This window comes from Nannospalax galili, unplaced genomic scaffold, assembly GCF_000622305.1.
Source record: "Nannospalax galili isolate Female #2095 unplaced genomic scaffold, S.galili_v1.0 scaffold1027, whole genome shotgun sequence".
Classification (NCBI taxonomy): Eukaryota; Metazoa; Chordata; class Mammalia; order Rodentia; family Spalacidae; genus Nannospalax; species Nannospalax galili.
Genome location: NW_008355723.1, coordinates 255394 through 278341, shown reverse-complemented (window position 1 = coordinate 278341; position 22948 = coordinate 255394). Strand labels below are relative to the sequence as shown.

The 22948-nt window shown below is 45.0% G+C and overlaps 1 protein-coding gene across 1 annotated transcript in view; it reads right to left on the bottom strand.

The window, feature by feature from the left end:
• Positions 1-22948, bottom strand: part of Noc3l (NOC3 like DNA replication regulator) — a gene marked incomplete in the record, with an annotated part of 52722 nt that overhangs the window by 2220 nt on the left and 27554 nt on the right. The window contains 8 exon segments of the mRNA XM_008853079.3: positions 15460-15557; positions 16648-16776; positions 18405-18586; positions 18938-19009; positions 19091-19154; positions 19236-19308; positions 21102-21202; positions 21516-21596. Of these exon segments, the coding sequence (XP_008851301.1) occupies positions 15460-15557; positions 16648-16776; positions 18405-18586; positions 18938-19009; positions 19091-19154; positions 19236-19308; positions 21102-21202; positions 21516-21596 (800 nt within the window).

Genomic DNA, 22948 nt, shown 5'->3' with positions numbered 1-22948 from the left:
AGCCACCTGCCTCTGCCTCCCAAGTGCTGGGATTAAAGGCATGCGCCACCACGCCTGGCCCAATTCTTTCTCATTTTATGGATTTCCAGAAGGCAGCTGCAATCTCTGGAGACACTGTCTAGTCAGGGAAATTACATATCCTTTGTTCTCTAGAATGGCCATCTTTTGATGGTGACTGGTCACCCACTGGGTCCTTTGATGTTAACAAACTTTCTTCTGTTCAGGCCATGATCTTCAGAAACTCAGAACACCCTGACCAGGTCCCCTATATTATGGCTTATTTTTACCTCTTAGACAAGCCTCCCAAATGGTTAAAACCCCATTTACCCCCTTCTCCCTCAAAGCCCTCCCTTCTGTCTCTGGGGCCCCAACAGCCACTTCATCAGTCTCACCCACCTCCTGCCCTTCCCCTTCAATGGAGGACCCCCTTTTAGATCCTCCCACTTATTCTCCCCCCTGTCTGCTCCCCCTTCTTCTCCTGCCTCTCCTCCTTCTCCTGCCTCTACTGCCACTCCTCCTTCTCTGACCATCCCTCCACTCCTTACCCCTCTCCACACATGTTCAGGCCAGCCCTATAGGCCTGAGTTGACCCCTGCCATCCTTCTCCTCTCTGCTATAGCCCCACCAGATTCCTCTGGCCACAGTTTTCTTGTTTATTCTCCTTTCTCAACCAGTGATCTTTATAATTGGAAATTACAAAATCCTCCTTTCTCTGAAAAACCCCAGGCTTTAATTGGGCTCCTGGAGACTATCTTTCTTACTCACCAGCCCATCTGGGATGATGTCCAACAACTCCTTCTCACCCCCTTCACCACTGAGGATTTCAGCCGGATCCTCTCCAAGGCCCAGAAATGGGTGCCAGCCAAAAATAGCTGATTTACTGAGGATCCTGAGGTGATTGAGGAAATTTTCCCTTGCCGCCACCCAGATTGGGATCCCCACACCTTTGCAGCTAGGGATTCATTCAGACTCTATCACCAGATTCTTATAGGGAGCCTCCAAGCCACTGCTAAAAGGCTTACAAATTTGTCAAAAGTCAGTTAGGTTTTGCAGGGACCAACAGAGGCCCCATCACAGGTCCTGGAGAGATTGATGGAAGCCTAGCGAGCTTATACTCCCATCAATCCAGAGGCACCTGAAAATCAACGAGCAATAAATATCACCTTCGTGACCCAGTCTGCACCTGATATCCAGAAGAAATTGCAAAAGTTGGAAGGCTTCAAAGGTAAGAGTCTCTCAGAATTTCTTGAAATCGCCCAAAAAGTCTTCAATAACCATGAGACCCAGGAGGAACGTGAGAAACGTCACAATCGAAAACTGGCACGGGCTTTGGCTCTAAGAGAGGGTAAACGCCCCCCAAAAGATATCTGCCCAGATATCAGAATTGGCAGAGGGGACCGGGCCCTCGAGCCGGCCCCCTAAAGAGAGACCAATGTGCCTACTGCAAGGAGGTGGGACACTGGATAAGAGATTGTCCTTGGAAACACAAGGGATTTCAAAAGTTACTTAAGTTAAAAGATTGAGGGGGGTCAGGGCTCGTCACCCCTCCCTGAGCCCCAGCTAACCCTGAAGGTAGGGGGAGGCCTATTGACTTTCTGGTCAATACTGGCACCACCTTTTCAGTTCTGAAAAGACCCCTTGGGCCCCTGACAGGACGACAAACTTTTATTCAAGGGGTCACGGGTAGCCATTCTTACCCCTGGACCACCAAAAGGACTGTTGATTTGGGCACGGGGAGGGTCCAGCCTGTCTGAAAATCATAGTGGCCACTGAAGTCATAGTTAAGGATGCTGATAAGCTCACTTTGGGACAACTACTGATTGTGACCACCTCCCACACTATTGAAAGGGTGCTGAAGGCACCACCTGATCGCTGGCTCACAAATGCAAGATTAACTCACTACCAGTCTCTCCTACTAGATGTGCCCCGCCTGATATATGCGGTGACCAGTGCCTACTTAAACCCTGCATCCCTGCTCCCTGAAACTGAGTGTGAGACAGTTGTGCATCACGATTGCTCCAAACTGCTGCAGCATGTTCAGGGAAGCCGACCTGATCTCACCGACATACCATGGAATAACCCTGACTTGGTGACATACACAGACGGGAGTAGTTACATGAAAGATGGGAGTCAGGTATGCAGGGGCGGCAGTAGCCACCAAGGAGGATGTCCTATGGGTGGAAGCCCTGACCAAAGGAACCTCTGCACAAAAGGTCGAACTGATAGCCTTGATTCAGGCCTAAGACTGGGAGAGGATAAGACTGTCAACATTTATACACTGACAGTAGATATGCTTTTGCCACTGTTCATGTATGAGGAGAGTTCTGGCTTGGGGATTTACTTGGCGACCTTGGTAAAGGCATGATGAACCCATACGATCATCAGCTCAAGCCTTGTGAGCACACTCCAAGGTGGCCTGACCCTCGCCCCACATGTTGGCCCACCTAGTGAATTCCCCATTTCTTTGTTCTTGCTGTACAAACCTGCCCAGTCCCTCGTGGTGGGGTCTCAGTGATGGTTGGCCTCACCTTTAAGGTGATTGGCTACGGTGGCACTCATGGAGCCCAGTGATTGGTACCTATTCCCTATAAAGCCTGCTGCACTTCCTAATAAACTTTAGATCTGCGTCACAGAACCTGGTCTCCAATGTCTGCATGTCGTCCAACTTACGCCACTGCCTCACCCCCAATCCCCGAAGACCCCAAATATTGCAACACCTGGCACCCAACATGGGGCTCCCCCGATCAGCACATCTGGCAGGGTGAGTGCTCTCTGGTATGGGGGGACTTCCACCCATCTCGTGACAGCCTCAGGCAACCGCTCTGAAAGCTCTCCCCAGGAGTAGGCATGTAAAAGTTTCAACTGCACAGGTGGAGCATGTGCTCCAAGAGGTCCTTAGTGTAGCCCCCTGGGTATTGGCAAGTCATGCCTGGGGCCCTGATGTCTGGGGTTAGATCATCTAATGCCACCCGCAGGGCAGAGGTCCGAGAGGGCCACTCCTTCAGTGCCACCTTCTTCCCCATAGTCACTGCGATCCTGGCCTCACTGTGAGGGGTCCCTCCTGACGCTAGTGATTATGGCAAGATACTGTTAAGAAAGAGACTCCCACATGGGGGCCGAGGAGAAGGAGGCAGCAGCATACCCCACCCTGTTGCACAAAGAGACAGACTCGGCCGAGGACTCGGGGGGCAACATGGCAGCGACCAGGAAGATCTTAAGGTTATGCCACATGAACAAAGGGAACCTCTAGGCCTGACCATAGACAAAGTAAAACCACCAGCTCCATCTGCACCAGTTACAATAGAGCCTTTCTATCCCTCTCTGCCAAATATTCACCCCCTTCTACACCCCCTCTGGAGATAACACCCCCCCAAGGAGCTTTCTGACTGATGGAAAAAGGAATGGAAGCCCCCCCGGACCTCCCTTTTTTACTGGAGGTCGGGGCAGCTCTGCCCCAACTTTTCCCAGTCACATTTCAGGATCAACAAAATCCAAGTGCCTGGACCCCACACCCCCATGACACTCTTCAAAAACTACGTAAAGCAGCCCTTGAGGATGGCATTCGGTCCCCTTGGTTTAATCAGCTCCTGGATACAATCATTCATGCAGTAAACACCCCTTAAGACTGGCAACAGATCACTCGTGCCTGCCTACCAGGAGGGGACTTCCTCTTATGGAAGGCCACTTACTAGGATGAATGGATGAATGGGAGCAGCAGGCGGAACGCAATAGGCAAGACAACGTTGCCCACTCCTAGTGCCTGGGTTCCCTAACAACCTCTGGGGCAGGGATATTATGTCTGGCATGGATGTGGTTGTCCACAAAAAGTTAAACCTCACCAGGGACACCCCCAATTCTAACAGCCACTGTTCCACCACCCACAATCCCACAACCCAGCCTAATCAAATTAACATGGCTTACAGATAAGCCCATATGGGTGGAACAGTGGCCTCTTCCTAAAGACAAATTAACACAATTACATAAATTAGTCCAAGAGCAGCTAGACACTGGTCATATTGAGCCCTCTCACAGCCCCTAGTGTTTGTTATACAAAAGAAGACCCAAGGCAAATGGAGGCTGTTACACGACCTCAGAGTAATTAATGCTCAAATGAAGAACTTGGAGGCTTTGCAACCCAGCTTGCCACACCTCTACACAGTGCCCTATAACTTTGCAGTCATGATCCTTGATATAAAAGACTGCTTTTACTCTATACCATTACACCCAGAGGATCAGGAGTTTTTTGCTATTAACCACGCCACGCCTGTCCAGCGCTATCACTGGAAAGTTTTGCCACAGAGTATGAAAAACAGCCCCACCATGTGTTACCATTTTGTGGCCCATGCCTGCCACCTCCTGCAGGACAGTGCAATGGTCATCCATTACATGGATGACATCCTCTTGGCCCATCCTGATTCTGAACTTCTTCAGACCCTTTTTAAACAATTACTCCATAACCTAATGGCCCTGGGCCTGACCATGGCACCCGATAAAGTTCAGCAGCTGCTGCCCTTCACCTTCCTAGGATCTGTCTTTGCATCGGACATTAAGCCTATGGCCCCTACCCTCTCTGTACCCATTTGTTTAACCCTTTCTGAGCTCCAAACGCTTTGTGGAAATATTAACTGGGTATGCAATTTTCTTTCTCTCACTTCTGCCCAGCTGCTACCACTGTTCACTCTCCTTAATGGTGACCCTTCACCTACCAGTTTTCAGGACCTCACCCCAGAAGCAAGACATGTCATCACCCTGTTCAATGCCCAACTCCAACAAGCTACCCTATGCAGGATTAATTCCCCCAAAGAATTATTTGCTATACTCATCCCCTCCCAAAACACGCCTGTGGGAGTGCTCTATCAGGAATAGGACATACTCATGTGGGTACATGTGGCCTGGAGCATGGTGCATAAGATCACCCCTGTACCTGAAGCCTGGTGCCACCTTGCCCTAAAACTGGTCCACACCTCCATGCAGACTTATGGATAAAAGCCAGACTCCCTTATTCTACCCTTAACTAAGACCTTACTGGATACTTTGTTTGCTGAGGTTCCCACATACCAAACCCTTTAACAAACCTGTATGGGAAAACATGGTAACCACTATCCTCTGTTTAAAATTCTCCAAACCCTCTGTCAATTACCCCTTATCTTCCCTGTTCATGCCGTCCCACAAAAAAAGGCTCTCCCCCATGCTCCTTTGGTCTTTACTGACACCAATAGGTCTAGGTATGGTGTTTCCTTCCAAAGCTGCACCCCTTGTTAAGACTTTTATTTTCACTGGATCTGTCCAGGTAAGGGAGCTCCTGGCCATCTTAACTACCTTTGAGATGCTTCCAAGTGAGCCCTTTAATCTGTTCTCTGATAGTGCTTATGCTGTACTGGCTGTTGCCGCATTGCCTTTTGCCATATATTGTGCCTCCTTGACACCGCTGGTCCAGACCCTACTCTCCCTCCAAAAACTTTTAGAGAATAGACAACATCCATGGTATATCCAACACCTCCGCTCCCATACAGGCTTACCAGAGGCCCTGGCCAAGGGCAATGCCTTGGCCTATCATTCCATTATGTTGATTCATAGCCCTCCACTCCTTGAACAGGCACATGAGCTGCACACAAAGTTTCATACATCTGCAGGGACGCTCCATCGCCTTTTTCCTGACCTCCCCAAAGTCACCTGTAAACATTTAGTGCACACCTGTAAGTCATGTGCACCATTGCTCCCCCTTGGCCCACTCCAGCCCAATGGCACTCTCCCAAGGGGCCTCATTCCTAACTCTGGCAAATGGACGTCACCCATGTCCCTTCTTCGGATGGCTTAAATACATCCACCACATCATAGATACATGCTCTGGTTTTCAGAATGCTGCAGCCCTGTCCAGAGAAAAGGCTAAACACGCCATTCTAGCCCTTAAACAGGTCATGCTGGTTATGGGAGTCCCATGGCAAATAAAGACCAATAATGGGCCATGCTATGCCAGCACCACCTTTGCCAACTATTGCTCCTCCTGGCATATCAAACATATTACCAGCATCTCATACAACCCCAAGGGCCAGGGAATTATCGAGAGGTCCCACTGTATCCTCGAAGCTCAACTACAAAAGGAAGGGGGAGTAAAAACCCCACATGCTTATACAGGAGCCCTGTTTGCCCTAAATTTCTTAACTTTTGATGACCAGGGCCTCTCCCCAGCCTTTAAACACTGGGGCTCCTTTTCAGCCCCAACACCTCTCCCCTGGGTCCGTTGGAAAGACCCTCTTACTGGCCACTGGAAGGGACCACACCTGTTACTAACCCAGGGTTGAGGATTTGCTTGTGTCTTCCCAGAAAATTCCCAGACCCCAGTGTGGCTACCAGCCCACAACGTCTGACCCGCCCTGGAAGCAGCCCTACCCGCTGAATGAACAGATGGAGAAGCTGACCACTGATGACCACCCATGCAGAGGGGAACCAGAATGCTCCAGACGACGGCGAGTCCGGCAACTGGCACATCCAGTAACTTGGGGGGACATTAAAAACTTAGTCAACCAGGCCCAGGCCATGGCCCATGACCCAGAACCAGGGGCCAGGACTCTGTTTTTACTGATGTGTGCCATAATTACTGCCAACTCTCAGGTGCAGGCAGAAATACTGGGTGGTGCTACCCCCCCCATCCTGGTCCCCGTGGGATGGAATGCCCCACAATTACCAGCGATATTTTCCTCAAACATCTCCACTGGCATCCCTTCCTGGCCTGGTACAGCCACTGCCAGACCTTGGAACAAGACCTTTGGACAGTTAGACTGCACCATAAAATTCAGAATAGGGGGTAACAGTTCCCTGGACAGGGACAAGAGTTGGGTCTCTCTTAAATACACCAGCATGGTGGACTTTGGAGTGACCCTGACACGGCTTGGGGCCTTCCGGCACCGCCCAGCATGGGCGCCTCGCCAGCCCTATCCTCCGACATCTTTAACTTTGAAGACACCTTCCTGGGTTTCAATGGCACCCTACCCACAGCTGACTTCATCCTCACCCATAATGGGACCTGGGCTTTCTCGGGAGATCGCTGGTGCCCCTCCATCCAGTCTATCCTCCCCTCCTCTCCCTATCCTTTCCCCCCTGTAGGAGAGACTGTTTGTTTGGTGGCAGGACTGTGTATCCACCCCATATCCTCTTTCATTGACCAAGAACAGTGTGGTTTGGGTACACCCCCCACAACCCAAATCCATCACCCAGAACACCCCCCCCAGTCCTAGCTTGTTGGGATGGCTGTGGGGCCTTACCCTGTTCATGTTTTTACATAGAGGGGCTCAATATAATGGAACCTACACCTACTCAGGGAAAGGGTTCATCCCCCCATCCAATTTACAAATAGAATCAACCCTTAGAGTCCAAGCAGCCACCTGCCTCACACTTCCCTTTTACTCTGTAACAGTCAGTAACGACAGTAGCTTTAATTGCTCCCACTCATCTTGCCATCTCACCAACTGCTGGCAGGGCTGGAATACAAATGCAATGTTGGTAAGGCAACCCCCATTACTCTGGATCCCTGTGAACACTACTGATTGGCAAGGGCTATACGCCTTCCAAATTATCCACCAATTCAAAAGAGAAATTGGGATGGTTGTGGCCAATAATGCATCTACAACAACAAACCAACTTATCAGCAGAACTAAGTTTGCTCTGGGATACCATGAGTCTCCAGTGTGACCAGCGCTACCTTGCAATTTGTGTAACAACCTATAATGTTAAAAATCATACCCAGGTGCGGGAGCGCCTCAGACAGCACCTGCTTACCATTTGGGATAATAACTTCCTGAATTTTACAGCACAACTGACTAGGGACATCATCTGGCTTAATAACACCCACGTATCCCCCATAGTTGCAAAAGACCTATGGGAACAAATACACAACAGATTTCAAGCCTTTTTCTCCCCCACTAACTTAAGCACATGGGCTATCCTGTTTGCTGCTTTCTGTATTGCTTTAATAGCATTTAAGTGCCCCTATAACCTGGTTTCTAGAGTAACTCAGGCCCTACTATTTGAGGTCTGCCAGGCTCAAGTACAAAAGGAAGGGGAAGATGAGCAGAGTCATGGCTTGGGGATTTACTTGGTGGCCTTGGTAAAGGCACGATGAACCCACAGGATCATCAGCTCAAGCCTTGTGAGCACACTCCAAGATGGCCTGACCCTCGCCCCATGATGCCCCACCCAGTGAATTCCCCGTTCTTGCTGTACAAAGCCTGCCCAGTCCCTCATGGTGCAGTCTGTGATGGTTGGCCTCACCTTTAAGGTGACTGGCTACGGTGGCACTCGTGGAGCCCAGTGATTGGTACCTATTCCCTATAAAGCCTGCTGCACTTCCTAATAAACTTTAGATCTGCGTCACAGAACCTGGTCTCCGGTGTCTGCATGTCATCCGACTGATGCCGTTACCTCACCCCCGATCCCCGAGGACCTCCGATATTGCGACACATGTACATGGGGCCATCTATCGAGAAAGACGCCTCCTGACATCAGAAGGAAAGACTATTAAACACAAACAAGAGATCATTGACTTGTTAAGGGTCATATGGATGCCAAAAAAGGGTGGCAGTCATTCACTGCCCAGGACACCAAAAGAATACACCCGAGGCCCGAGGAAACTAAAAGGCATATCAAGCTGCCAAGGAAATAGCAGAATCCCCATCCAAACCTGCTCTCCTAGCCCTGCCAGATCATACGTTACCTGAAAAGCCTTCATACACAAAAGACGATGACAAAGACACTTCAGATGGCAAGGTCATCTTCCCCCGCCACCTGATCCTAGCCCTGCCAGATCATACGTTACCTGAAAAGCCTTCATACACAAAAGAGGATGACAAAGACACTTCAGATGGCAAGGTCATCTTCCCCCGCCACCTGGGGGAAATGCTAGTTTGCCAAATCCATGAAGGAACCCACATGGGAAAAGAAAAGATCAGGTTATTACTAACCAGATGCTTCCGGTTTCCTTCCTCAACAGCTACTATACAGGACATCACCTCCAGATGTATGGCATGCCAGATGACTAATGCCTACCCAAAAAATGATAAAACCTCAGGAAAATGTGAAAGAGGGACTGTCCCCGGAGTCCACTTGGAGGTTGACTTCACTGAGGTAAAGCCAAGATGGTTTGGATATAAATATTTACTGGATTTTGTAGACACCTTTTCAGGATGGGTAGAAGCTTTCCCGACCAAGAAGGAAACAGCAACCACAGTTGCCAAGAAGTTGCTAGATGAACTCATTCCCAGGTTTGGTATGCCCCTGGTGTTAGGATCTGACAATGGACCGGCGTTCATCTCTCAGGTAATTCAGGCCTTAGCAAAGGCCCTGGGAACAGACTGGAAACTACATTGTGCATACCATCCCCCAGAGTTCAGGACAAGTAGAGAGGATGAATCAGACCCTTAAGGAGACCTTCGCTAAATTAACGTTAGAATCTGGTGCAGACTGGGTGACTCTCCTCCCTTTTGTCCTCCTCAGGGTTAGAAACTCCCTCTATATCCAGGGAATAACTCCTTTTGAGATTCTTTTGAGATTTGAGATTTGGAAGACCCTCTCCCCTGGTCTCAAGATTAAAGTCAGAACTGTTGGCTGAAATATCCAATTATGAAATCCTCCAGACTATTAGGACATTGCAGGCTGTACAGGAGTACCTCCACCCCAATCCGGCACATGCACGAACTGCCTCCAGCTACTCCACATCCTTATTGACCTGGAGACATTGTCTGGGTAAAACAACATCAGAAGGAGACATTGGCCCCTCGGTGGAAAGGACCATTCACTGTGATCCTGACTCCCACGTCAGTGAAGATGGACAGACTGCACACCTGGATTCATCACTCACACGTCAAGCCTGCCCAGGTTGACCAAGAAAAATGGAAGGTCCAGCATCACCCAAACTTCGATTGGTAAAAGACAATTCACCTGTTCCCCTGGTGTCACTGACTTTGCTCCTGCTGACTCTACCCTATGGGATGGACCCCCAAAGAGTCTATGAGCCTCAGACTTATGTCTGGAAATTATCTGATACATAGACAGGAAAGGTTATTATGGAGGTGATACCTCCTAACCCTCAGATTGCTCCCTGGTTTGAAACTGACCTATGTTCTTTATGGTCAACACTGGGTAGAGAGGCCACCCAAAAGCATAAGGGATACCAAATGGGTGGTCATAGGGGAGCGATGGCACAGAGACCTGCTACTGGATGTAGGGCTGGCACCATAGATGCAGAAAAAGCCTTAGGACCTGCCTTTTACACATGCCCAGCAAACACCAGGACTGACTGTGATGAAGAAGGAAGCTATCACTGTGCTTACTGGGGTTGTGAGACATGGGCCCCGACATGGTATCCACTTAAACAACAAGATCCATGCATTAATATTCAATTGGAAAAAAATAGGTCTTGTACGGTCCCCAAGACCTGCAACCCTCTTATCATAACCCTAAAACAATGGGATGTCTTTACTATGGATCAGAAATGGGACATGGGCCCCATGTGGACTGAGGGCCTATGTATCTGGCATGGACCCTGGAACCGCATTTACAATTCAAAAATTCCCACAACGTGTACCATCTCGACCCATAGGACCTTTGGCTATTTAACTCTCCCTCCTTTAAAAACTCCGACTAAATTGGTCCCCAGCCTGACCACTCTCCCGACCATGAGGACAATGCCTCTGAGGGATGAAGATTTCCCTCCCCTCCCCCTACTGTGAAGGCTACTTTCCAGTATTTAAATAACACAAGCGCTGAGATTACCAAAGACTGCTGGCTCTGCCTGGATCCCCAACCACCCCACTATATAGGTTTTGCCCTCACTGCAAAAAGGGAGGAATTAAAAAGTGCCCCATAGACACTGCCTCATGCCCCTGGGAAACTACTTTTACTCTAGGGGATCTGAAGGGGCAGGGGGCTATGCTTCATGTCCAAAGAATATCCTTTGACTACTTCTCCCTACCTCGGGGTTTGTAATCAGTCCTATAGTTTACCCAGGAACACCTGGTCTATAGGAGACACACGATTGCTTGCTGCCCCCCCCCCACTTGGTTTGCTTGCTCCTATGACCTAACCCCTTCTTTGCACCCCCAGTATTTCATGGAGACAGGAATTTTGTGTACTGGTACATGTCATGCCCCAGGTTTATTACTATGGAGGGGATGCTGGAAGACATCTTATGGGTCTCTCTCGGCTCCATTTTAGTTCCCCTCCTTGTGGGAACAGCGATAGCAGGGTCTGCTGCCATCGGAACAGCAGCCCGGGTCACCAGTAATCGAAACTTGAGAATCTTGAGTGGAAAGGTTGATAAAGATATTAGGAGATTACATGCCACTGCCTCCTACTTAGAACAACAGGTAGACTCACTAGCTGAAGTAGTCTTACAAAACAGAAGGGGGCCTCGATTTGCTTTTTCTCAAGGAAGGCAGACTCTGCATGGCTCTGGGAGAAACATGTTATTTTTATACCAACCACTCGGGTGTGATTAAAGACACCCTGGCCCAGATCAAAAAGTCTTTTAAAATAAGAAGAGCTCAGAAAGAGTTTCCAAAACTGGTTTGAGTCCCTATTCTCCTAGTCACCTTGGCTTACCACTCTTATCACTGCTCTGGCCAGACCCCTCTTAATCCTTATAGCACTGCTAACCTTTGGACCCTGTATCTTTAATGCTCTAGTCAAATCTGTTAAACAAAGGTCTCCAATGTACAACTGATGGTTATGAGGGCCTATTACAATCCCCTAGACAACAATTATGAATCAATGGTTTGATTCAAGAAAATTTCCAAAACAAAAGGGGGAATGAAGGAGAGTGCCCTTCAGACCCCCTCCCTGTCTTCTGTTTTTTTTTTCAGACCCCCTCCCTGTCTTCTGAGAAAGAGCTGCCCTCTGCCTGACTCTGGAAATCCCCTAGATTGTTCAAACCCTTTCCTGATACATCTGGTTATGGATTCTATGGAACTGGTCCAGGGCAGAAGAGGAAGAACGTCCTGTCCCAGGTAAGCTAGCCAATGGCTGTATAGGTTAAGGCTCTGGAAATCAGCCCTAGATTGTTTGAACCCTTCCCTGGTACATCTGTTTATGGTTTTTTATAGAAATCCCCTGCTCTGCAGTTTTTGTACTTAAAAGCCCTGCGGTTCCACACCTCTGGGTGGCAGTGCAGCTCCTGAGCCTGCCTGCGTCCCCGGCTGGTCAGTCTCAATAAAGCAGTTAAGATCTCCTTAGTGAGTCTCAGTGTCCGAGTGGTCAATTTAGGGAATTATTTTGACCCCAAACAAAACTAAATCTGTTACTAGAGCCAGAGGAGTGAAGCATGGAGCTGTCTTCCACGTCCTTCAACAGAACCTTTCAGCTACCGGCCTGGATGAAAATCACATGGGAAATTTGTCTATTCCCATGGCATGTACGTGAATCCCTAAGAATCTGGATTGTACTCACAAGGGAGAGGCAAGGGTCTGCACAGGGGTAACTAAATTCACACCCCAAACTCCATTCTCCAAGAGAAAAGAGCATTGTCTCTTGGCAAGTCTTTGAGACAGGCCCATTCCTCATCTTCCTCCAGAAAAGGGAAACTCGTCAAAGCAGCTAATGTTGAAGACTACAAATGAACATATGCTAGAAAATTATTATTAAAAAGAATGACAAGGAATTTTCTCTTTTTCCCCCCATTATAAAACACATTGGGAGTGGGCTGGGAATATGGGCTCAACAGTACAGTGCTTACCAAGCATATGCAAGGCTCTTGTTTAAATGCCTTGCACTGTAATAAAGAAAGAAAAGAAACAACAAAAGAACAGGTAGACATGGAAGGCTGTTGGGAAGTATAAGGGAAAGAAAAAGTTACTCATTTTCATTTAAGAGGGCCAAACATTATCTCTATTTACCACAAAAGAAGATTTAAGACAACTATAGAATTGATCCTCATTTAGAGGGCACGGCAGCTGACTGTCAGCTGGGCGTGGTGGTGCACAGCTTTAATCCCAGCACTTGGTAGGCAGAGGCAGGTGGATCTATGTGAGCTCGAGGCCAGCCTGGTCTACATAGCCAGTTCCAGGCCACCTGGGGCTACAAGGAGACTCTCAAAAATGACAAAAAATAAAATAAAATAATCACAGGGGGCTGAAGAGACGGCTCAGTGTCTAAGAGCAATTACTGGTTGCTCTTGCATTGGACTCAGATCTGGTTCCTAGCACACACATGGTGGCTAAGAACCTTCCATAACTCCAGTTCCAGGGGATCCTACACCTTGTTCTGGCCTTCACGGGCATTGCACACCATGGGTGCATTTACATAAATGCAGGCAAAACACTCATACACACAAAATGATAGCAGCAGTAACAAAAATGCAGAACCGCCAACTAGTATTTTAGGAGAACCTGAAAATGTAAATTTTAGGTGAATTCTTCCAATATTTAAAAGATGGCAACTACAAGACATAGTGGTTCATACCTGTAATACCAGTATTTGAAAGGTGAAATTATGAGAATCTTAAGTATAAGGTCATCATTCATATATACAATACATATATACATACATAATACATACATACATGAGTTTGTGGCCATCCTGAACTACATGGGGCCCTATCTCAAATAATCAAACAAAAAAGTAGCAATTATTTCAGTTTTTGCGATACCCTGAAGACAGTATGAAAAGAAGCCTACAGGGGGCTCGTGAGATGGCTCAGCAGTTAAGAACATTGGTGTGTTCTTGCATAAGACCCAGGTTCAAATCCCAGCACCCACAAGGCAGCTAACGACTGTCCTTAACTCCAGTCCCAGGGGATCAGACAGCCTCTTCTGACCTCGGCGGGCACTGCACAACACGGGTGCACTTACCTACATGCAAGCAATATATGCATACACATAAAATAAATAAACATATATATTTTTTTTTCTTAATTAAAAAAGGCAGACCCGGTTACGCACATTTATAACCTAAGCACCAGAGAGGCAGAGAGGCCAGCCAGTCTGACTGCAGGGTGAGACTCAGGTCCCAATGTGAGAGATCCTGTCTCTAAAAATAACACGGACAGCGATGGAACACAAACTTTGACCCCTGTTCTCCACAAGCACATGCAATACATGTGCCCATACACATATATACAAACACAGAAACTGAGAGAAATATCAACAGCAAGCTGTAAAATGCTAATTCTGAGTGCTAGGTACATTGCAAACAGCTACAATTTAGACTGTTCCCCCTCTAAAATTCAGATATTGAAACTTCATGGCCAATGAAGTAAGATGAGAAGGAGCTATTTAAGAGGCGATTAGGCCACAAGAGCTTCTCCCTCCTGAATGGAATTATGGCTCTTAACAAAAGACTATATACAGAGCCTGGCCTGAGGCACATGCCTTTAATTCCAGCACTCAGGAGGCAGAGGCAGGTCTACATTCAGGAGGCAGAGGCCAGCCTGGTCTATAGAGGAAAGTTTCAGGCCACCTGGAGATACAGGGAGACCCTGTCTCAGAAAGATAAAAAAAAAAAAAAAAATCTACACGGTGTTTAGCTAGCTTGCCCCTCCACCCTTCCACCTTCTACTATGGGAGGACACAGTGCTCCTCCCTTAGAGAAGATGAAGCAATAAGGCATCATCATGTAAGCAGAGATCAGATCTCACCTGACAACAGAAACTGCCAGTGCCTTACCTTGGACTTCCTTGCTTCCAAGATGAATTCTTTGATTCTTAATTGCATGCCTGTGTGTATTGTCAGCGCACATGAGTGCATGTGCCAGTGGAGGCCAGAAGGGGGAGTCAGATTCCCTATACCTTAGTTACAGGTGGTTGTGAGCTGCCCAATGTGGGTGGTGAGAACCAAATTTGGGTCCTCTGCAAAAGCAGCTGAACTATCTCTACAGCCCCATTCCTATTCTTTATAAATTGTCTGGAGTGATCTGCTTTTATAGCAGCATAAATGGACCAAGACAGTATTTACTAATTTCTTTCTTTTTCTGTATAACCAAATTATTTCCTGATTAATTTCGTGTGATTAAAGGTTAATTACTATTTTTATTTTTCAAATTTCAAAATAAAAGAGAAAGTTCCTTTAGGAAGACTGGATCCCCATGTGACTTCTAATATGTCAAACAGTATTCCTGTTTAACCCAGCCAGAGAAACCACTGCTTTTCTTGTGACTATTCCTGCACCTCGTTTTTTCTCTTTTCCCTCAGTCTCTCCATCTCTGGAGAAATTTTAAAAGGCCAGGCATGGTGATGCTTGCCTTTAGTCCCAACAGTAAGGAGGCAAGAGTCAGGCAGGTCTCTGTGAGTTTGAGGCCAGCCTGGTCTACATAGCAAACTCCAGGAAAGCCAGGGCAGCAGAGTGAAACCCAGTCTGTGTCTGTCTGCCTGCCCGCCTGCCTCTATCTGTATCTCTGTCTCTCTTTTATACCTCTCTCTCTCTGTCTCTCTCTCTCTCCAACATAAAAAGAAAGCAGTGCAATGTGAAACATTACCTACGGCTCAACTCAGGTTTGAGAGCTTCAGAGCCTTCAGAAGGTGCTCCAGCAATCAGGTGAGTTGCAAATCTCTGCACTGTGGGGTGGTAATGTCTCTGAAGAGGAAAAGATACAAGCACAATTACTCAGGTCAGTACTTCAGAAAACACAAGCCATAGCATAACTTTTTTTTTAATTACACCAGCCAAAAACAGAAAGCAAAGCATATTATATGTATGCAATTCATTTCAGCCACAGGAATAAAATACAAATCTGTCTGATAATCAAGTTAATAGTATAAAAAAATAGATCAAAAAATAATTTCGCCAGGCATGGTGGCACATGCCTTTAATCCCAGCACTCGGGAGGCAGAGACAGGTGGCTCTGTGAGTTCCAGCCCAGTCAGGGCTATATAGTGAGACCCTGTCTCAAACAACAAAAAAGGCATTCCAAGGGCTAGAAAGATGGTTCAGCTGTTAAGAGCACTGACTCTTGGAGAGGACCTGCGTTCAATTCCCAGCACCAATATGGCAGCCAACTACAGACCATAACTCCAGTTCTAGGGAATCTAATGCCCTCTTCCACGGGTACACATGCAGGCAAAACACTCATACACACAAAATAAACTTTGGGGCTGGAGAGATGGCTTAGCAAGCACTAGCTGCTCTTGCAGAGGACCTGGGTTCAAGTCCCAGCACCCCTATGGCAGTTAACAACCATTCCTAACTCCAGTTCCTGGGGAATCCAATGCCTTCTTCTGACCTCTATGGGCAATGCCCAACATGGGTGCACTTACACACATGCAGGCAATACACATACACATAAAAAAGGAAATTTAAAAAAATAATACATAAAATATTTTTTAAAATTTTTTTAAAAAAGATGTTCCAGCCAGGTGTGGTGGCACATGCCTTTAATACCAGCACTCAGGAGGCAGAGACAGGCAGATCCTCTGTGAGTTCAAGGCCAGCCTGGTCTACAGAGTGAGTTCCAGGCAGCTGGAGCTACAGGGAGACCATCTCAAAAAGACAAAAAAAAAAAACGGCGTTCCAGAACAAAATATATTAAGAACTCTGGCAACAAAACTGTGAGGAAAGGGTACAAAATACTGCCCATTCGAAAAGAGAGGAGGGGAGGGAAGAAAAGGGGAAGGAGAGGAGAGAGCAGGAAGAGGGAGGGGAGAGGAAAAGAAAAAGGGCCTCTTACCCGTAGTGCATGCAACTCCCAGAGAGCAGTGTTCTGTGCGTTGCAGTACTCAGGTTCGTCGAGTTCAGGGAGAAAAACTCCACTTCCCTGAGACTCATTATCAAGCAACAGATCTGTTTTTGGAAAAGTCTGCCAAAATGTCACATAAAAAGAAAGAATTAAGTTAAAGAATGCTATTGCCTATACTTGTATCTAAATTTGTGGTTATAGAAAGGGCTACAAATTTAACAACTTTATATACCTAGTTTAATAAGAAATAATTTAAATTTACAGCATAAAAGAAAAACATATAGAAGAATGTCTTGTTTGGAAAACTATTATATCTTGCAAAAGAAAACAAGACATTCTTCCTACCATCCAATCTCACTTTTACTAATCTTTCTTACAGAAATATTTACAGTTAACACATATTAACTGAACACATTAACACTCATTACAACATCATGCATAACAGCAACCTCTATATCCATTAAGAGAAAAAAGTATAAAAAGCCACAGTACATGAATTTGAATCCCACTTCTACTTTCTTACTTTCTTTTTTTAGTTCTTTTGAGACAGGGTCTCCCTGAAGCCCCAGCTGTCCTGGAACTCACTATGTAGACCAGGCTGGCCTTGAACTCACAGAGATCTGCCTGCCTCTGTCTCCCGAGTGCTGGGATTAAAAGCATTCGCCACCATGCCCAGCCCCACTTCCACTTTCAACAACAGCCTATGGAGTAACTATGGTGGGTGGCAGATTGGATAGGCAGCAGCACCTCCACAGCCCTCCTTCTACCACTCAGTAGCAATGCCACTTTACGGAACTGACTATACATCTCTGGACCTGCTTCCCCATCTATAAAATGGAAATACTAGGCCAGTGTAGAGATACAGGCCTTTAACCCCAGCAGATCTCTGTAAGTTCAAGGCCAGCCTGGTCTACATAGTGAGTTCCAGGCCAGCTGAAGCTACAGGGAGACACTAGCTCAGAAAGCCCCCCCAAAAAAAAAAGAAATAGTAGGAGTACCTATAGCTACCTCAGTTACAAAGATTAAGTAATTTAATGTTTGTACAGCACTTACAACAATGGCAACTGAACGGTAAGAGCTGTGGGTTTACAAAACAAAGAACTAAACAAACAGTAATCATTAAAATAGTAAAGCAGGCTGAGTGTGGTAGGTACACCTCTAATCCAGCACTTGGAGGGAAAGGTTAGCAAGTTCCAGGCCAGTTAGGACTAAAGGGAGAACAGTAAAAATAGCCACCAGGTGGTAAAATGGCTACTTCCAGCAAATATCAATACATTGCTTTGATTTTATAGTTTTATATACTTTTTTATCACCTGGTTTGTTACAAGTGTGAATTACTTTTTTAAAGAAATGGGATCTCACTATGCTGCTCAGGCTGACCTGAAACTCCTAGACTCAAGCAATTCTCCTGCCTCAATGTCCTGTATAATTACAGGCATGCACCACTGCACCTAGCTATGAATTACTTTCATAATAAGTATGTCAATATTTGCTGGGCGTGCCTTTAATTCCAGCACGCCTTTAATTCCAGCGCTCTGGAGGCAGAGGCAGGCAGAGCTCTGTGAGATCAAGGCCAGCCTGATCTACATAGCAAATTCCAGGCCAGCTGGGGCTACAGGGAGACCCTCTCTCAAAAAGACCAGAAGAAAAAATAATGTTAATATTCAAGAGGAAAAACACGTACATTAAAAAAGCAAAGTTTCCTACATTATGAGAACTTGATTGTATTTATTTATACCACTACTTACATGCATTAATACCCTGGTGGTTGCTAAAATGCCAATGCTTGAATTTGGAAGAACCTGCAGGGCAAGTGTACAAAGGCGCTTGATGAAGGCCAGGGCTCGCTGATGAGAAACCTGCTTTCTGCGCTTGGTTAGCATGACATCAAGGCACTGGAGCACGATCTCAACACCCTCATTGGTGGCACCTGAAACAAGACACATCCTTCAGGGCCATTCTCATCACTGCTTCATTATGAAACTTCCCTGAACTCCAGGAAACCATCAACTTGAACTGTCATTCTGCCGCAAACCATTTGCCTGGCCAATGTAGTAAGGTTCATTTGGGTTTGCTGTGGACTCTATTTACTGCATTTCTACTAGTCAATTCCCAAAGTTCTTTCTCCCCAAGCCTGACACAAGGTTAAATACAGGTGCATAGCAATGGTATGCCAGGATTTTATGCACCACACCCTATTTCTCATAGGCTATAATTATGATCATAACATATTCTGAGGCTATAAATATCTATTAAGGAAGCACCTTCTAAACACACATACCTGCATGTAATTTGAATAGTGTTTTGTAGAGATGTGTATAGAATTTCATTGGATCGATATTTAGAACATCACCTGCGTTTGACAACAAACACAAATTAGGTTAGGTTACAGACTTCAAAGCCCAAATAAACAAAACCTAAGACAGTTCCTCACCTTGTCCAGAAAGAATATGAAAAGCAGTCTGAACACAGTGAAGATTTTCTTGATAGCTTAAGTCCTTTAAAAAAATAAACAAATAAATGAGAAATAATAATTGCCTTTCGTATCTTTAAAAAGTAATTCATTTATAGTTACTTACACCAGACTCAATGAGGGTATGAAGAACTACTAATAAGTCATCAAAAAACTCCACATTTATAAGATGAGCAAATCTAAAATCAAATAAAACTTAGTTACTAGATAATCCAAACACAGAAATAAAGCAAGTAAAAAGAACTTAACTTTAAAAGTGCATTTTTGGAGCCTGGAATGGTGGCACATGCCTTTAATCCCAACAAAGGGAGGCAGAGGCAGGTAGATCTTTGAGTTCAAGGCCAGCCTGCTCTACAAAGTGAGTTCCAGGACAGCTGGGGCTACAGGAAGACCCTGACTCAAAAAGACCAAAAAAAAAAATAATAAATAAATAAATTAATTAATTAAAATAAAAAATAAAGTATATTTTTAATATTGCTTATTTCAAAGCATTGGTTATAATGTGGGAAAAAAAAGATCATTGATATTTTTAACTGAAATGGACTTTTTCATCAATTCACACACTGCTGGACATTATACCTGGGAAAAATATGTGAGGCAACAGATTTAAAAAATATATTACACATACTTCTGTCCTGAGAAATAAGTTCCTAAGAGCAAAAAACTTCTCTGAGAGGAACTGAGTAGGTTACTATCAGTACTCAAAGCCATAAAGGAGGCAACAGAAACAAGCTGCTAGGAAAACGGCAAAGGAAGACTCTGCTATTTATAAGAATGTGAACTCCAGGGTGGGAGTTGTGGCTTGGTGGTGCACATTCAAGGTCCCAGGTTCAGCACCCAAACTGAGACTAGCACACTATGAGAGCTTTAAAAATAAAATGGAAAGGCTGGGCATGGTGTGCAGGCCTTTAATCCCAGCGCTCAGGAGGCAGAGGCAGGTGGATCTCTGTGTGTTCAAGGCGAGCCTGGTTCACTTAGTGAGTTCTAGGACAGCTGGGGCTACAGGGAGACCCTGTCTCAAAAAGACCAAAAAATAAATAAATAAAAAATAAAATGGAAAGCTGGAGAGAGGGCTCGGTGGGAACACTGGCTGATGGGCTACAGAGAGGGTTGCAGAGGACCTGGGTTTGCTTTCCAGCATTCACACGGTGGCTAACAACTATCTGTAACTCAGTTTCAGGGGATCCACTGCCCTCTTCTGGCCTCCACGGGCATTGCATGCATGTGGTACAATTACAAACATGCAGAAGCAGGACTCACACACAGTAAGAAAATAATAAATTCCAAAAATTGCAGCAGTTTTTAAATATGTATTAAGAAAAAAAATTATGCCAAATACCTTGTTCAAGCTTAATGTTACAATTATATTTTAAATAAACCAAATTTTAAAACACATTAAAATTAATTTCCACTATCTTTTTACATAAAATGTGGCTACCAGAAAGTACAAAACTGCATCTGTAGTACACATTGTATTTGTATTAGAAAGTAATAAGAACAGGATACTACCTCAAATTCAGGTGTGGAAAACTACCATTAGGGCCATTACTTTTAGCTCACATTCCCTAGGCCATTAGTGTTACAGCATACACAAAAGGTCTACTTTAGCACGCAGAGATTACAGAGAACCAGAGAAATGATCTGCAAGCTCGGTTAAAATAGACTTAAGGTTCACATGACCACAAAGTATAAAAAAGAATCAAAAACTGAGAGATAAATCTTCCCAACACCAAAAATATAATAATAAGCAGAAGAAGAGTTAAAAGGCTTTTTTTTTCAAATTAAAGATTTGAAGTGAGAAAGCCGAACAAGCCCCCTCTTAGAACTATGTCAAGGAAAGGCTGTGAGTAAAGGAAGGAGGACTGAGAACTGCTATCAGGACATCAGCAGGGACTCTCTCTAATCTGCATAGCTATTTTGGCCAAATGTGCTTACAAAGACTCTAAAAGGTTTCAACCTACACAGCCCTTACTTGGCAAGACCTTCTAGAACCGCTGGCAGAAGAGGTGACCTCTGGGCCTTCTTCAATATTCTGAAGTAGGTTACAAACACAATATTCAGAGTCTCTGTGTGCTGGCAGAGGAGAAAGACAAAAACATTTTATTGGAGTTAGTATAATTATCACTTTCAAAGTTAAAGCTTCTTTTTCCTCTCTCGTCCCTCCCATGACTCAATCTTTAGAATAAAACAGAATGAATACACACATCTTGTGAGTTCATAAACTGGAATGCATTGTGCTGTATTTCCTTACACATTACAAAAATTAGCTACTTACGTCTCATGAAGTAAACCAAAATTATATACCTCCAATTGAAACAATAAGCTTCTGATTAAAATCATTTAATAAAAGATCTGAAAGTGTAACAGAATGTGCAAAGCTGCCTACCAGTTTAAGTTTCTTCTCGGTACTCTCGGAGGCCTCTGCCTCCCGGAGTTCTCGCTCTAGTTTCTCTTCTGCTTTCTTCCACTGGGGGAAAAGAGTAAATACCAATGTGTGAAAACATGAAGCAGAATATCAGCATTATAAAGCACAGACAATAAGACCACATGTTGACTATGAATGGAAATATAGGCAAAGCTAGAAAAGGATGAGTGAGCTATGGAAACACTGAATTACTTTCTTCTGGCTGCCCCAGAAGAAAGGCAGAACGAAATTGGAGAGGGACAAAGAGGACTCCTACTCTATGATGGTTTCTTTCCTTTTGAGAAAAACGTTGAGTAAACCTGTTAATATCTGCTTATTCTGAATGGCAGACACATAGACTATAACGTACATATACATAAAATAATTGTTTTACCTAAGAAACTGTCAAAATAAAGAGCATGCTGAGCCCAAAAGTAAGCGCTGGTGGTAAAAAACTTATAATGAGGCTGGAGAGATGGCTCAGCAGTTAAGAGCACTTGGTGCTCTTGCAAAGGACCATTGTTCAGTTCCCAGCAACCATAACAGGTGGCTCACAACCACCTCTAACTCCACTTCCAGGGGTTTTGATACCCTCTCTGGCCTCCACGGGTACCTGCACACATGCACACATACCCATACACAGACACATACACATATATATAAATTTAAAAAAATCATAACTGATAATATAGAAGCCCATAATTAATAATTTCCAAACATATTTACATATAGTATGCTTTTTCTGTTTTTTTTCTCTTTCTTTCTTTCTTGGGGTTTTTTGAGACAGGGTCTCCCTGTAGCCCCAGCTGGCCTGAAGCTCACCATGTAGAGCAGGCATGTGCAACCACACCCTGCTCATATTTACATATAGTATGTAAATCCAGATACTACAAAAAAACATTAAACATTCATTTTTCCTCACTTCCTAATGTTGGAAGAACATCAAAAATGGTTCCTAAGCTGTCTAAGGTACAACAGGTGGACAAAAGAAGCTTCTTTCTTTGGAGAATTTTGTTAAATTTTTTTTTTTCAAACTCAAGAATTTATTCTCTTGAGTAAACTTTTTATTTTTTTTTCCCCAGAAGAAGCATTTCATTACAGCTTTAACATAATAACAGTTTCCAGGGCAAAGATATATCTCTTTCAAAAGTGGCTATAAAATTTTTAGGTTCGCTGTTGAATTAATACAGTTATACAATATTGAACTCAGTATAAGCCCCATAAGACATAAAACTAAATGAGTTTTTAACCTTTAAAAAAGATCTCCATTTCATTTTAAAATATACTGTTTCTTACAGAAAGACTCATTGTTTTTTCTAATAACACTGAGATGTTGGTGCATGCATCTCTAATCCATATGTATCTGATTATTACTAGATAATAATCAGTTGTACTCGGATCCTTGACACCTGTTA